Source organism: Nicotiana attenuata, unplaced genomic scaffold (genome assembly GCF_001879085.1).
Source record: "Nicotiana attenuata strain UT unplaced genomic scaffold, NIATTr2, whole genome shotgun sequence".
NCBI lineage: Eukaryota > Viridiplantae > Streptophyta > Magnoliopsida > Solanales > Solanaceae > Nicotiana > Nicotiana attenuata.
Genome location: NW_017670783.1, coordinates 367,760 through 383,746, shown reverse-complemented (window position 1 = coordinate 383,746; position 15,987 = coordinate 367,760). Strand labels below are relative to the sequence as shown.

General features: G+C 34.4%; 2 protein-coding genes across 2 annotated transcripts; both read right to left on the bottom strand.

The window, feature by feature from the left end:
- Positions 1 to 6,045: 6,045 nt before the first annotated feature.
- Positions 6,046 to 7,102, bottom strand: LOC109243297 (probable acetyltransferase NATA1-like). The gene has a single exon (XM_019410206.1). The coding sequence runs from the start codon at positions 6,976 to 6,978 to the stop codon at positions 6,271 to 6,273; it is 708 nt and encodes a 235-aa protein (XP_019265751.1). The 5' UTR covers positions 6,979 to 7,102; the 3' UTR covers positions 6,046 to 6,270.
- Positions 7,103 to 8,906: 1,804 nt separating this feature from the next.
- Positions 8,907 to 13,658, bottom strand: LOC109243296 (transketolase, chloroplastic-like). Its single transcript, XM_019410205.1, has 7 exons — positions 13,035 to 13,658; positions 11,858 to 11,948; positions 11,352 to 11,457; positions 10,994 to 11,276; positions 10,742 to 10,890; positions 10,510 to 10,663; positions 8,907 to 10,004 (listed from the first exon to the last, which is right to left on the bottom strand). The coding sequence occupies exons 1-7, from the start codon at positions 13,554 to 13,556 to the stop codon at positions 9,036 to 9,038; spliced, it is 2,274 nt and encodes a 757-aa protein (XP_019265750.1). The 5' UTR covers positions 13,557 to 13,658; the 3' UTR covers positions 8,907 to 9,035.
- Between the last annotated feature and the right edge of the window lie 2,329 nt (positions 13,659 to 15,987).

Genomic DNA, 15,987 nt, shown 5'->3' with positions numbered 1-15,987 from the left:
ACCAATTCCTATGTTTGTTATAAAGTTACAGTACTCTCTGCTACAACTTTTAGACTCTCATGTCCAACTTACTCAGGAACATTTTCAAGAAAGTATATCATGTGGTGGTATTGGTTCACTGCATAATGGAGAGTTTTTTAAACTAAACATGACATTATATGTAAAAATCCTACATAAATATAACAGTGTTGTATCCTTATTTTTCAAAATCAAATGCTTAAACCCCTTATATAGCGGAAGTCCTATAATAAGAGGAAGTTCATCTTACTAGGTAAATTTAAACTATTTTAAGAGGAAGAATAAAAAAACCATATAGAATATGAGAAATAAGTATTAGATTCTTCACAATACAACTTATCTTACATGGTCAAAATGCAATGCTAATACTAGCAATTGATGTATTTTATTAAGTAAGAAGCAAATCACATAAGACCTGTCAAGCGTAATTTTAATTAGATTTTCACTTATTTGATTTTAGTGCCCATCATGTTAATAGCACATAAAATGTTATAATTAGCCTACATGTCACCACGAAATCCTATAATTTACTTAGCGAAATTACTTATTTACAGTTATACTTCATGGTTTTCAATCCAAACACTTAATTTTTTTTTTTTTGGTTACAAGATACAGTTATCATTCAAACTAATATAATATTTGTGCCGATTTCCAAAGTATAAGTAGTCTAACTGCACGAATTTGAAATAGAAGGGGTGTATTTGCAAATATTTTTAGTGCATATGCAATTGGATCATATTATAAGGTGTTTTGTATAATTTATCATATTATTTTAGTGTAATGTAATATCTATCTATCTATATAGAATAGGAGAAGCAAATTCATGTTATTGTGCCAAGTGTCAACACAGAAAATGAACATGTGTCCAATTTTAAACGTGTGGCTAAAATTCTGAAGCTAAAATAAAACCCCTATATACAGTTGTCTCCTATATAATTTTTTCTGCTTTTACACTGTTTAACTTGAAAATACTAGTAGAAAATTTCAAATATTGATTATGTTGGAGGATGAAATAGTGTCATCCATGACGAAATTTTCCTGAATATTCCCTAAAGAAAATCTCAAGAGATGGACCGAATCTTTGTTGCAAAGTGGAATTCAAGTCGAGAATGCACACTAGAAAGATGAAAAGGTATAATTTAATTAGATATAGATCTACATGTGTTTATAGTTACTTCAGTTTTTCTAGAGTGTATTGTTATTTAATTTTTCTGCCCGTGTTGATAGAAGTAAGAACAGTCCAATATGTTGAATGACCCTATTCTACGAATTCAAGGAGCCAACAAATAAGGTACGGGATGGATCCCTCACTCTAGGAGGAAGATTACATTCAAATCTATCTCTCCCGAAAGAATTGCCAGAGGATTACTAATACAAAATAAAAATGAAATATTGAATGTAATTTATTATATACGTATATCAACAGAATAGTGGTATATTTGTAATTTAATTTAAGAGACCATATTTACTCAAATTATTGTGGTAATCAATCAAAATAATTTAATCTTATATATTAAGTGGTTATGAAAGAGTCTCATAGGTCATTTTAATAAGAATTCAAATTATTATCAAAATATTATATTAAAAATAAAAGAGAGAAATTTTTTTATTTCTAATTGTACGAACTATTACAATAATTAATATTAAAAATAATGCTAAAAATGTCATGGAAAGCTTTACTGATAATAATTATTAGTATAATATAATACAAAAAAGTTATTGAGTCTAAGTTATATATATTTATATTTATAAGGGTATGGACTGTTGTTTTATTCCCTAGGAAATAATGCAAATATTGAAGAGAAGAAAAGGATGATTTTTAAAAAAATTAAATATAATAGTCTACTAAATAAGATATGATTTTCGTTATAAAAAAATATGTTGGACAAAAAAGATCATCCTTATCATAATGCTAACTTCATCTGAGTCAAATACCTTCTAAATTCAAATGAAGATTATTTTCTATCACATTATTATTTTATTATTATTATTATAAGTCAAAATGAGCCATTATCTCATATTGGACTATTTCTAAATAAATATATTTTATAAATGAACTACTTTATGATTTTTATCACGAGTTACAAGTAGAAAGAAAATGATGATGATGAAATAATATCAAATGAGTTAAAAAAATAATAAATAAAACTTTTACTATTCACTCAGCAAAAAGAGTAGCTGTATTGAGGTTAAACCAGGTGGCAACCTAATAAAATAAAAACATAAAGTAATAGAAAGCCACCAGGCAATTTTAAGACAATATCTATTAAGTAGGTTATATAATAAAAATTAATTTGAATTGAAGGATAAATTTTTGAATCTATTGATATATTTTTTGAATTTGATTGAACATAAATCTTTTTAAAATAAAAATATGTATAGAAATTTTCTACCGCATTATTCTTTTATCATCATTGTAAGTTAAGATGATTATAATCTCATATGGGCTATTTCTAAGTAAACATGTATTTATAAATGAATCACTTTATGATTTTCATCGTGAGTTACAAGTAAAAATGGATTAAAGATTGTAATGACGATGAAGGATAAATAACAAATGAAGCTAGATAATTAGTAAATAAAGATTTTTTTTGATTCATTTAATTATAACGTAGTCTTATTCGTTTTGGATTATGCTATATTTTCATATTATTTGTAGCACAACTTATATAATTACGATATTTGAGTAACATTCAAAAGTTATTCCATAATTATATGATTTGTTTAATTTAATTACATTGAACTTTCATTATTGAATAGATAAGACGATAAAAATGATTTAGTAAAAAAGCATAATCTGCTCAGATAAATCAAATTATACTCTAATATGACTAATATTCTTTGATAATATTCGCGCATCGTGCGGGTACTAACACTAATAAATATTTAATAAGCAGAATAAATTTTGTTTTATAACTTATAGGAGTTTAAATAGTACTGTAATAAAGTAGTTATAATAACATACGTAGATTTTGTAGAAAAACGCAAACACGACAACCAAGTCGTACGAATTACGAGAGGAAGATTATTTCGTGTTTTTAGATATTTGTAAAATTGTGTGCGATTTATTTGTGAGAATGGAAAAAAAAGAAGAGAAAACTATCCTCTATAGCCCCTCAAAATTTTAATAGCCCATGTTTTGTCCTACTTACAAAAAATGGCCCTTCGGCCCAAAAGTATTGCATATAGTAGCCAAAAGGAATGAGTATGACAACATAAGCGCCTGTAGCTCAGTGGATAGAGTGCTTGTTTCCTAAGCTGAAGGTCGTAGGTTCGACCCCTGCCTGGCGTGATAGAGCAATCCTTTTTTGCAATGTATAAATATTGTATCCTAAGTTCGACAGTGTATCCTTAGTGTATATTGAGTCTATCTCGAGTGTGCTTGTGTATCTAAAGTGTATATATTTGTGTACCCCAAATGTATTTTGTATCGTGAATGTATAATCTGTCTGAACAATGTATCAAAATTGTATATAATGTGTATTTTCTAATATGTAAACATAGTGTATATAAATTATATACAATTTTGTATGTGTAATGTGTGCACACTGTGTATTTAGAGTGTATCATGTATTTTTGTATAGTGACAGTCTTTTTTATATATATTTGTATAGTTACATCTATTTTGTATACATTTTGTATAGTTACATCTATTTTGTATATTTTTTGTATAGTGACGGTCTATTTTGTATATTTTTTTTGTATTTGACAGTCTATTTGTATATTTTTTGTATAGTGACAATCTATTTTGTATATTTTTTGTATAGTGACAGTCTATTTTGTATAGTGATAGTCTATTGTATATAAATTGTATAGTGACAGTTTATTTAGTATATTTTTCTATAGTGACAGTCTATTTTTGTGTATATATTTTGTGTACTGACACTTTCCACTGCCACTCTTACAAAATAAATATAAAATAGACTATCACTATACAAAATTTTACAAAATAGACTGTTACTATACAATTTATATACAATCGACTTGTTATTCCAAACTTAATTTAAGTGAGTTACTTATTTGTTATTGGATTTTCATAGCAAAATGTGAAATCACTTTGCATAGTTCTAGGATAAATTCGACCATTTTCACTTGTAAAAAAATTCATGTTGAAAAGCTTTTACTGGTAGTCAGTAAGGTCAAGTTTGTCACCTGACTGGTAGAATCAACACCTTCAGATGTGAGTATATAGCGGATCCATCAGAATTCAAGACAAAAGCAAATAAAAAAGGTCATATTTTAATTGCCGAACCAAAAAGCCTAACACAGGATTATTTGAAATATCATAATCACATTAAAGAAACTTGTCATTGCTCCGTAATGAAAAGTTCTCCACAATTTTGTGAACTGCAATTTACGAAAGTGAACAACAAGTAAGTAGCGATAAAAAATAAAACAAGATATGAGTAGCTTTCAAGTGGCAGGTGGGAAAAGAACTCATTTTTAAATTAATACCGGCAGCTAACGGAACTGTAAAACAAAAGGGGGTGTTTGAAAATTCCCAACCAATTTACTCGAATTTCTGTAAGTAGGTGGCAGAGTAACGGAAAGGTATGGATTAAAGTAGATTACGGAGTTGAAAAGTCTGAAATTTGAAGGGGGAAGAGCGGAAGGGGTTTTGGGCTAGCCCTTGTAATTAGTTTTGGTTATTAATTGTATGATTTATTTTGTGGCTACTAATTGTCATTAATTTTCTCCGGATGGCTACAAATGAAGTTTGCTCAAAAAAAATAGACAGGAATGAAATAGAAAGCGTTGCAGGAGTTATCAGAGAGTGTAGGGACGGCTCGACATAATTATGGGCCTTAAGGCGAAAATAAAAAGTGAGGCTTTATATTTTTTTTAATTTTTTTTTTATAATTATCGAAATCTAAATCAGTTATAATTAATTTTAATTATTGTCAATGTCTAACCAATTTATTTAATCTGTGTTATCATGTTCAACTTTATTGATTCAGTTTTGAAAAACTTTTTCAACCGATGCAACTGATATAGAAATTGTTAACGGTAATTGAATTAACATATTTTTTACCTGATTGAGTTTGCCAATTAGAGTATTCTACTACTTATAAAATTTCTCTTAGCACTTTTAATTCTAAATATAAGTTGTAAAAATAATACGATAGTAACTAATAGTTATTTATTAAAGTAGCTTGAAAAATGTCTACAAAGCACTAAGAATTGAGAAAAATTGTTCTAAATTAACATTATAAGAAGATCGATATAAAATTGGGATAAATTAAAGACGAAAAATAACTAATAACCATAATTTAAAATGTGTAAAACTTTTAGCTATAATTATTTTAAACAAATGAGTTAAAAATTCTATCAATAGTGTATAATTAAATATTATACAAATTTTGGGGGTCCCTAAGTATTTTGGGGACTAAGGCCATGGCGTTATGCTGTGAGGAGCATTAAGGTGTGTAATAACCAAGTTTCGTTTCACTAGTATTTTACTTTAGACAAAAGAGAAGAAAGAAAGAGAATAGTACCGATTGAACAATGGGTTTATTTGGCCAATGAGAGAGAGAGGTAAGAAGCTTTTGCAACATTCTACAGGTTTTACAAAGAATCAGAGAAAAGTAAGTCTAGCTTCTACAAGAAGCTTCCCGTATTCTCTAGAAAATCAAAATGCCAGAAACTGACTCATTCAGGGAGAGGTTTATGCCATACGGGCGGGCAGGTCGGATATGAGATAATTTAACAAACCAATAAATTATTCGATCCCGACCTGTATTCCACAAGGATAAAAATTAGTTTTCCAAGAACCTAAGGATAAAAACTAGTTTTCCAAGAACCTCAATTTAAGACTTTACAAATGTAAAAATTAAATACATTAGTTATCCGTTGATTAAAATTAAATACATTAGTTATCCGTTGATTACATATTCAGTTAATTATTTTCTAAAATACAATTCTTATCCATATTCGATCCGTTTTTAAAAAGTTTATTATCCAACTCATTTTTAATAGATAATATCCGTGGATAACTGATTTCTTTTAATTATTTTATCGGCTAGGAGGTAACCACAAATTTCCATAATGCTCCAAACACAGAATTCACAATACATACAATACACTGCAGCTGAAAGCAATTAGGAGAAGGAAATTAAAGGAAAATGAACAACAAAAAAACAAATCCCATAAGTAGGTGAAATATCTTGATTAGATTGCTACTTAAAATCACTGTTAAAAAAGTGGAATTCCATACCACCATTACATCACACATAACAGTGGAAAATTAAAGACTCAAATGTTGACATTGGCAAAAGCTTCAAGGGCCCCACCAGTCAACCTACAAACCCTCCATTCCTGCAAGATTTGAGCTCCCATTTCCTCATAAAACCTGATCGCATTCACATTCCAGTCTAGAACCACCCACTCCACTCTTCCGTACCCCATCTTAGCCGCCTGAGCTGCCACAGCAGACAATAACAACCTCCCAAAACCCTTTCTCCTGTAACACTCCCTCACAAATATATCCTCTATATAGAACCCAGGTTTTGCTAAAAATGACGAATAGTTCGGGAAAAACAACACAAACCCAGCAACCACTGCATCATTTCCGCCTGATCTAAACATCTCAGCTTCCGGGTCGGATATCGGGAGATCCAGATTTATAGTCTTATGTATGGGGCTGAAATTGGTGCAGTTTTGGTTGTCGATAGGAAGGAAAGGGTTTTGGGAAACTTCGAGGAGGAAGACGGTGAAAGTAGTGAAGGGAGGCGGCGAGTTCTCAGGGAAGAGAGTGGCGGAGAGAGAAGATTCTGTGGCGGAGAAGAGGTGGGTGAGCCGCTCGAAGACGGCCATCTGGTGGATGAGTTTGTGGATATGGGGAACGTCGGCGTTGGTGGCGAGGCGGATTCGGGAGAAGACCTGGTGGCCAGTAGGAACTAAGTCCTCACGGATGACAGCTGGAGCGGGCGTCGGCGACGGCGGAGGTGCGGCGGCGGCCATTGATAAGAGAGAAGGTTTTGTTCAGGTGAATTTGGGGGTTACTGGTTAGTGTGAAATGTGAATGTTGTTGTGGGAGTAGATGGACTACTTTATATAGAGCGCTAAAATACCTAGAAATCGTTTTTACTTGATTCGATAATTGTTGATATTATTGAGTACTATTTTTTTTCGATGATATTATTCACTATTGACTAATAGGAAAATGATCAATTTATTAATCTAATATTCAAAATTTAACAACTTTATACGTCGTTACACATTAGGTCTAATAATACCCAGTGGTCTAAACAAAAACTTATTCTAGCTCATATTGAAACTCTAACACGAGAATGCTTTTAAATAATTGTAAAAAAATTGAGGAATAAATTTAAAAAGATTCAACTTTTAAAAAAAGGAATTTAGATATGTGTAATTCACCCATTTCATGATAGAGCATTGTACATAACGAAGGGAAAAGTACAAAATGATTTTTCTTTTCTGTTATATAGAAAATGCTTGATGGTCGACCAAGGGCATAAATGACATTTTGCTCTGTCATTACTTTTTAGGTGTAAAATTGCTTTGTTTCCTTCACAATATATCTGACACAAACTCTAGAACTCTCCCTAGCTTTCTGAAGCACTGCTCTCTTTAATATACCTTAAGGTATTCTTACATTAGAAACCAAAGTCTGTAGTCTCTGATATTTCTGATATATTTTCATTTAAATCCTATAAAAATCCAGTCTTTATTGGACACATGTGACATGCTTAAATCTTATCTGAAATGGAATGAAAGGTTTTCGTTGATACTTGAGCTCTAATCCCAACTGATCCCAACGCCTTCACCGCCGTGCGTACTCCGGGCTACCGATCAGGTTCCTCCGCGAACGCTGTTTTCTGGGCCGATAGGCAAGTTTGCGTCGATGGCCACATGTGAGTTGGCATCGATTGGGTCCGCGAAAGGTACTCCGTTGGGGTCAACATGGGGCACCTCGTAGCTGGGCACTATATTGTTGTTCTCGTCATGGTGGCCAGACTCAGCATCAACGTTCAAGTGAGCAGATTGAGAGTTTGACATTCTTAAATTGACCTGGAATTGAAATCTCAAAGAACAAACGTAAAACAAAGTGTGTTATGGAAATTTGTATCAAATTACCACTATTATCCTTAGCCCCACGGTGGGCGCCAAACTATTTACTCTTAAAAATGGATATTAGTTAAATTTATACGTGGTTTTATGGATATGTGGGTTAATTCAATATAAGTTGTCAATGACGTTAGATTAAGCAAATAAAAGATGTAATAAATGACCAAACCAATGATAAGAGTGAGTCCGAGCTCGGTGAATACTACGTTTTTCCTTTATATAGCAGACGAATTTTACCCTAAGTACAATTCTAAGAAAGGTAAAAAGTTTATTAGATGAATGGAGAAGAATGCTACTCATTTTTTTTCACATATATTTATAGCCGTAATTCCCAAGGGAAAGGTGTTCCTTTATTATCTCCATGGTTTTTTCCCTTTCACTTATTTAAGTTTTAGTGCGTGATTTATTGAGACTTTACTAGCGGCTTGTAATATTTTATCTGAGAATCATACAATAATTTTGGGAGACAAAAAGAAAAAACTTGTGAATATGAACTCGGGACTTTTTTCTTTTTTGGAGAGCATTCGAATAGACGAAAAAATAGATAAATACAAAATTTACTAACTCACACTACTGTGGCCAATGAGGACAGACTGTAATATGTCGCTTGGATTCTCCAAAAATATTGCCGCACTCTCATATCTTCCAAAATTGCAATACTTTTTGGAGGATCTAAAACAACACCAATAACATTTTTTGAAGGATCCGATAAAAACAAAGATTTTGAAAGAAGTCGTGTATTGTTATATTTACTAAGATCGACTACATAGGTTTATCTTGTTTAATATTGGTTATTAACATATTATTGTAAATTGTGAGATAATAATCTTAAAATATGCATTTGTTTGTACATATACATCTAGCAGAATACACTGCATCTCTTGACAAGGTATGATATTGCCTCTAATAACAGGTGTGGTAATAGAGCTTCATTTGGCAAGCAATGATTTCGCAGCATTGGTCACATTTTCCTCTGTGAAACCATATTTCTTGAATACTTCTGAATATGGTCCGCTAGCCCCAAAGTCGTCGATGCCAATCACAACGCCTTCATCTCCAACATACTCCTTCCACCCTAAGGGTGATCCTGCCTCCACGCTCACACGTTTCGAAACGTTTGATGGCAACACAAGCTCCTTGTAATCCCTCGGCTGCCTATCGAAAAGTCTCCAACACACGAGGGAAACCACTCTTACTCTCCTCCCTTCGTTTCTTAGCACGTTCGCGCTGGCTTCACATAGACACAGCTCTGATCCAGTGCCAATCAATATGATTTCTGGTAGTTCCTCGGAATTGTCGCTAACAATGTACCCGCCTTTCTCTACTGCATCAGCCGATGTTCCTTCGACGTTGGTTGCCACCTTTTGCCTCGACAATGCAATAAGACTAGGTACATCTCGGTTTTCAACAGCTACCTTATAGGCTCCAGCAGTCTCATTTCCATCAGCAGGTCGGAAGAGCAGCAAGTGGGGAACAGCTCGAAGACCAGCTAAGTGCTCAACTGGTTGATGAGTTGGTCCGTCTTCGCCTAATCCGATCGAGTCGTGGGTCATAATGTAGATGACTCCAGCGCGGCTAAGAGCGGATAATCTGATTGAATTCTTCATGTAATCTGAGAATACAAGGAAGGTTGCCGCAAATGGTATCAAGCCGCCACCATGCAATGCAAGTCCATTGGAAATTCCAGCCATTGCATGTTCCCTGACTCCATACCTAATGTTCCGCCCCCATGGGGAATCGGGCTGCTTGAAGTCTCCGAGATCATGGAGATAGGCTTGATTTGAGCTGGCAAGGTCTGCACTACCCCCAATTAGTCCAGGAAGCACTTTAGCAAGCGCATTCAAGCACTTCCCCGAATATCCTCGGGTGGCATCCACGGGGTCAGACATGGACCATTTCTGATGATAGCGTAAACAAGTATTAGATAAAGAACTCTGGCTGAAGAAGAGTAAGCAAGTGTGGAGGCTCAAACTATATCTATTATGAAATGTCTTAAAACAACAATTGCAAACATCTAATGTCCAAAAGCCAACCAAATGTAACACTAACATTCACCGTAATACTTATCAACAGCATCTTTGGCTCCTCCGAAGCTCAGATAAAATAATTTGGTCCTAGTTCTTGACATTATTCAGAAACCACCCACTGAGACGAGCGATTTTGTTTGCTAACTTATTGTGATTTCGTTGAAGAACAATTAGTCTATCAGGTATTTCCCTTCATAATCTCCTGTTTAAAAGACTGAATTTAACTTGGAATTGTTTGTCTTTCCTTGAGAATGCATCCACAAACACAGTTCAGATGAATTAGTTTATTCTAGGTGTGTTTATGTCTTCTTAGAGAGCCCTCTTTTTTATTTAGTTTTTTAAGTGTAGAAAGGTACAAAGTAGATGCATATTTTACCGGTAATGCGCTTTCCCAGCCAGGAAGCATTCCATCAGCAAGGAGAAGTTTGAATTCTGCCGCTTCCTCAGGGTATTTGCTTTGATAATAATAAAGTTTGGAGTTCCACTCCTGCTCCAACCTTCCACCAAGATCTGTTTGTGCTTGCATTTCCCTGATAACAAATGCGCTTACAACACGCTCTTCTTTGTCCTTATAGAAGTACAAAACAGCAAACACTGAACATTATTACCTGTAAACCATAGGAATGACATGGAATGGTTCTCTATCACCCCATTTAACTTTCTGTTTCATATGCTTTACATCATCTTCATCAAAGGTTCCATGGTGAGCTTTTGATGTTCCCTCCTTTTTTGACAATTTCCCTATTCTTGTTTTCACCTGAAAATATAAAACGTTTCAATTGTAGAGCATCTCCATCCAGAAGAATTAATGAAGACGTTTCTTGTCATATATTATTGTCACAGTTCTGACACTGCCATACCCGGATGAAAGTTGGTTTCTCAGACTCACTATGTGCAGAGATTAGTGCACTCTTGAACGCTTGTATATTTCCTTGTGTGTTATCCACAAGGATAGTGTTCCATCCTAGAGCTTCAAATCGTGCGGATATGTCCTCTGAAACTGCAAGGTCAGTGCTACCGTCAATGGTATTATGGTTATCGTCATATATCAATGTAAGTTTGTGCAGCTTCCAATGTGCGGCCAGGGATGCAGCCTCATTCGATATGCCTTCCATAGAACAGCCATCACCCATGATGCAATACCTGAAGAAATATTATCCAAGAGAAATGCTGTTCAGTTTCATCCACAAATTAAAAAGGGATAGTAAACCAACTTACGTTCTATGATCAACAATGGCGATATCAGGCTTATTGAATCTAGCAGCCAAGTGAGCTTCTGCTAAAGCAAGACCAACCGCATTTGCGACACCTTGTCCCAAAGGACCTGTAGGTTACACAAAAATTGGGACTATCCTGATCAGATTTCCTTAATCCAAGGAGGAAAGAGAACAATATTGTGGTATCATACACAAACAAATCCAATGCCTTCATATCAGGTTATGCAGGACTCTTCATTCGATATCCTGAGCTATTTGCCTAGGTTTCTTTCTAGAAGTGTTCCTTCATATCCAAGAGGCTTGTAGTTTGGTGGGATCACTATCTCTTAAAGCAAAGTTAACAAGATTTTATTCAGTATGAGATCCTGTGAAGGGGTGTTTCGTGATTGCATGACATGCATACAGGAAATCCATAATTCAGTGACAAAACTATTATCATACTATATTGAGAATATAGCTCTAAATTCTATCAGGTGTCTTAAAAAGAAATGTGACATTTTACTATACCCGTTGTGACTTCAATGCCTTCTGTCACTCCATTCTCTGGATGCCCAGGGGTCCGGCTTCCAAGTTTGCATAAGCGTTTAAGGTCTTCAATCTGAATAACACAAAACTTCCATGCTTATTTAATTTTTATAGTCAAAACTGTTTGCTGAACCTGACAAAACATAAAGCAAAAATGTCCCTTTTAAATGCACAAAGCAAAACACTTGAATCCATTGGTGTTACCATCGGAATCGTCTACATTTTGTACGTAGAAAAAACATTGCAGAAGCATCTTCTGTTCTCCCCCTAACAGCTTGTAAAGTACTTTGAACTCTCTTCTCGGATGGAAACCACAAAAAAAAAAAAAAAGGAAAGCGGAAAGCAAACAATGTACGAAGAATTTACTTCCAAATAACAGAGGAAAAGAATCATATTGAAAAGCTCCTAACCCAACCCCTTCCTTCGTACAACCCGTGCATTGTATGTAACAATCCAAATATTCAATATGTTCTGTCAGTGTCATGGGTCCTTCACTCTCGTTAAATGCATGTGGATTGCATCATGAAATAACAATAGAACTTCTCCAGACATTAGTAAGTCGTCTAATTAGACAACATCTTGCTTCAAACATAGGAGTCGCTAAGAGTGAAATTCGAGAAAGAGAGCCGAAGGTATAGGAAATTCATAAATGTTAATTGGTAGCCTACCTGATAAAAATGATAATTAACCTACTATAATGGTTTAAACTACAATGACTGAGCAAAAAGAAAATCCTTATACTTCCATAGTATAAAGTAGATCCTTCCTTCAATGATAAGAATTTCAGATTAAGCCTAATTTCACTAGTTAAAGTGGAAATGATATGAAATGTCACAAGGCGCCCTGTTCAGGCCTTGAATTATGCTAATATGAAACATAAGTCATGCCATTCCAGATTCTTCTTTTCCTTTTTGGACTTGTTCGTCTATTTCTAAATAGGGATGGCAATGGGGCGGGTTTGGCAAAACCCAAAAAAATTTCAACCCACCCGCATAGTTATTTTTTCAGTTTTCAACCCGCCCCACCCCATTGGGATCCCTATCTCTACATATTACTATAAGTTTGATAGACAAATTCAGAACCCATAAACTTCAAATTCTGAAAGCATCAAAAATAAAAAATAAAAAAGTGACAAACATTAACTACTTTCTATATGTACCTGAACAGATTGGAAACCAGCAAGATGAAGGCAAACATAGTGAAGAAGAGATCCATGGCCAGCACTCAAAACAAACCTATCTCTATTAAACCACTTGGGATTTCTTGAGTTGTATCTCATGGCATGCCTATACAAGAAATAAGCAACTTCAGCCATCCCAAGTGCCATTCCACCATGCCCTGCCTTTGCATGTTGCACTGAGTCTACTATCAACATTCTCACATTCTCCACACATCTCTTATCAACCAATTCTTGCAAATATTCCTCATCTGAAATCTCAAAAGGGTATGCTCTTTTTAGCTCTTCCTGCCAAGAAACCTTGTAATCTTGGTCTTTGAAAAGACTAGGTTGTTTGTTTCTTGGAGTAGTACTATTGTCTGTTCTTATACTGTTCTTGCACCGGAAATTACACCACAAGGCTAGTTTGTTGCTATGGTAATCATATAATCTGTTGGTTTGGATAGTGAGTTTGGGCTCATGCAAAGTAGGAAATGGCTTGAACAGAAGATTAGAGATGGCCATTGTTCTTTTTCCGAAAAAGAATGGAGATGCGTAGAGAAGATGAGAGGGTAATTTTGACTTTCTTTTCGGTGATGAAACACGTAGCGCTAGTACAGAAGTTGAGAAATTGGTACACGTATATATAAAGATAGATTATTTGTCAAGAAAGGCCCGGCATGCAAAGAGGAGTAGTGACATGTAGCAGCTGAACGCATCAGGTTGAGCCACTTATATTTTGGAACTTGTAAGCTCTGCACAGTGGCGAAGCCAGGAATTTAGTTAAAGGTGTTTAAATTTGAAAGAAGTGAAAAAAATTCTCCGAGAAAGAGTATTCAATATATGTTATACACCCCTAAAATTTAATATTTTTTTTATATACATAGTATAATTTTTCGACGAAGGGTGGTCAATTGATCAACCTTTGTAATATGTAGCTTCGCCCATGGCTCTATAGTATACCATATATCCTTGTGGTTTGGCCCTTGCCGGACCTGCGCATACCTGACAGAAGTTTAGTGCACGGGACTCTTTAATATCCCTCATTTGACTCTTCTTTTTCGCGACTTTCTTGAACATTGTCATTCAGTTGAAAAGATGGCTTTGGGTGAGCTAGCCTGGGAACCATAAAGATTAAAGAATTAAGAAATCAGTAAGTTCCAACTGACCTTTCGCCGATTCCACCCCCACACACACCCCAAAAAAAAATATATATATGATTTGAGAGTTTATCAAACCAAAAGAAAACACTTAGGTAATTACACAATTATGATTGATTGCTAGTTTCAAATTTTGACTTAGTTTCACGTGTGATAATTGAATTTGATCCACTATATATATATAACATAAATTATTTGAAGTAAGTCGAGACGTTCTCTGCACACTTGAGTCTCAATATTGAAGCAAGAGACAATGCATAAGGAGAAGAATAACTTTACAGATCTCATATATTACTCTTCGACTATCACTCTTGTGCTCGTATTTCTATAGCTTTACGTTCTCTGCACACTTGTTAGAGCTCATATACTTCTTATCTCAAGGAGTAAAGGGTGAAAAAGGAGGGCGCTTGTGCTGTAAAGAGTTGAAATGTTGGTGGTGAGCGAGTCGAAATACCACCATGGCTTCGCTGTTACTGAGCCAGAGGTAAATCTAATCATTCATAGTGATCGAGAAAATCATGCATTCATAGTGACAAGTGCAAAAACCACAATATTTGAGCTGAACATATATAAATTTAGTGAAAATAGCACGGGCTAGCCAGTTTTCAGACTGGTAATTGAAAAATAGCCAGAAAGTCATTGAAAAATAGCCACTATCTTGCTGCAACACGGAAAGTTCCAGCATAATATACTGGAGATTAGAACACCTGTGTATGAACTTCAAGCATATTATGATGGATCAGTATATTATGCTAGAAGTCCAGTATATTATGCTGGAACTCCAAGGAATAATTTTCGGATTTTGGATAGTGTTTTCGTTCAAATTTATCTTTACATGAAAAGTGGCTAAATTTCGATTACTTTTGAAACTGTGGCTATTTTTCAATTACCACTTGTAAATCTGGCTATTTTTGAATTTCGGCCATAAATGTATTGTGATGTTCTTTACATTTATCATTTTGCAACTAGTCTTGCTATTCACCCTTTACACTGTTTGGCCAAGTTTCTCCAATCAAAAAAAAGTGCTTTTTTTCAAAGTTGATGTGTTTGGCCAAGATTTTGGGGAAAAAAGTGCTTTTGAGGAGAAGCAAAAGCAGTTTTGGAGCAGCAGAAAAAAATAGCTTCTCTCCAAAAGCACTTTTGAGAAAAAGACACTTAGAAGCAATTTTTAAAAGCTTGATCAAACACTAATTACTACTCAGAAGTGCTTTTCAAATTAATTAGAAAAACACAAACTACTTCTCGCCAAAATACTTTTTGAGAAAAAAAACACTTTTCAAAATAAGCTGATTTGCAGCTTGGCCAACATGCTAGTACTCTCAGAGATTGGCAAGTTATGAAGAACATGAGAATGATGGGTGCGCTGAAAGTCGCAATATCAAAGGAGTCAATGGAGCGAACAAATGCTGCCCTTGCAGTTTCAGAGTCTAAAGGAGTTGAAAATTTCCAGTAAATGGAACGATAGAAGAATACATGTCTGAACATTTTCTACTAAAACGAAGTGGAGAATCCGCAACGAGAAATGCAAAGTTCCACCATGTATTTGTGAACAACTTACCAGAGATAATCAGTAAGGAGGAATTGCAGAATACTTTCAGTTACTACTAGTGCAGTAGTTGACAAGTGACAGTTCGAAAATTAAAGTTTGTTGGGGTTGTCAACTTTGGAACTGCAGAAGACGCTGATAATATCGTAGAATCTTCAAATTTGTATGAATATGTACGTACTTAATATAAGATTTACTCTTGAAAAAAATCCTTGTAATAATATTACTGTCAGAGAGAACTCAATCGTAA

Excerpts from the sequence above, each read along its gene's own strand:
- LOC109243297 (XM_019410206.1), bottom strand. The coding sequence starts at position 6,978 with ATGGCCGCCGCCGCACCTCCGCCGTCGCCGACGCCCGCTCCAGCTGTC.
- LOC109243296 (XM_019410205.1), bottom strand. The coding sequence starts at position 13,556 with ATGGCCATCTCTAATCTTCTGTTCAAGCCATTTCCTACTTTGCATGAG. Across the intron at positions 10,664-10,741 it reads GTCATTCCTATGGTTTACAG|GGAAATGCAAGCACAAACAG; the intron begins GTAATAATGTTC and ends ATTTGTTATCAG. Across the intron at positions 10,005-10,509 it reads GCTGGGAAAGCGCATTACCG|AAATGGTCCATGTCTGACCC; the intron begins GTAAAATATGCA and ends CGCTATCATCAG.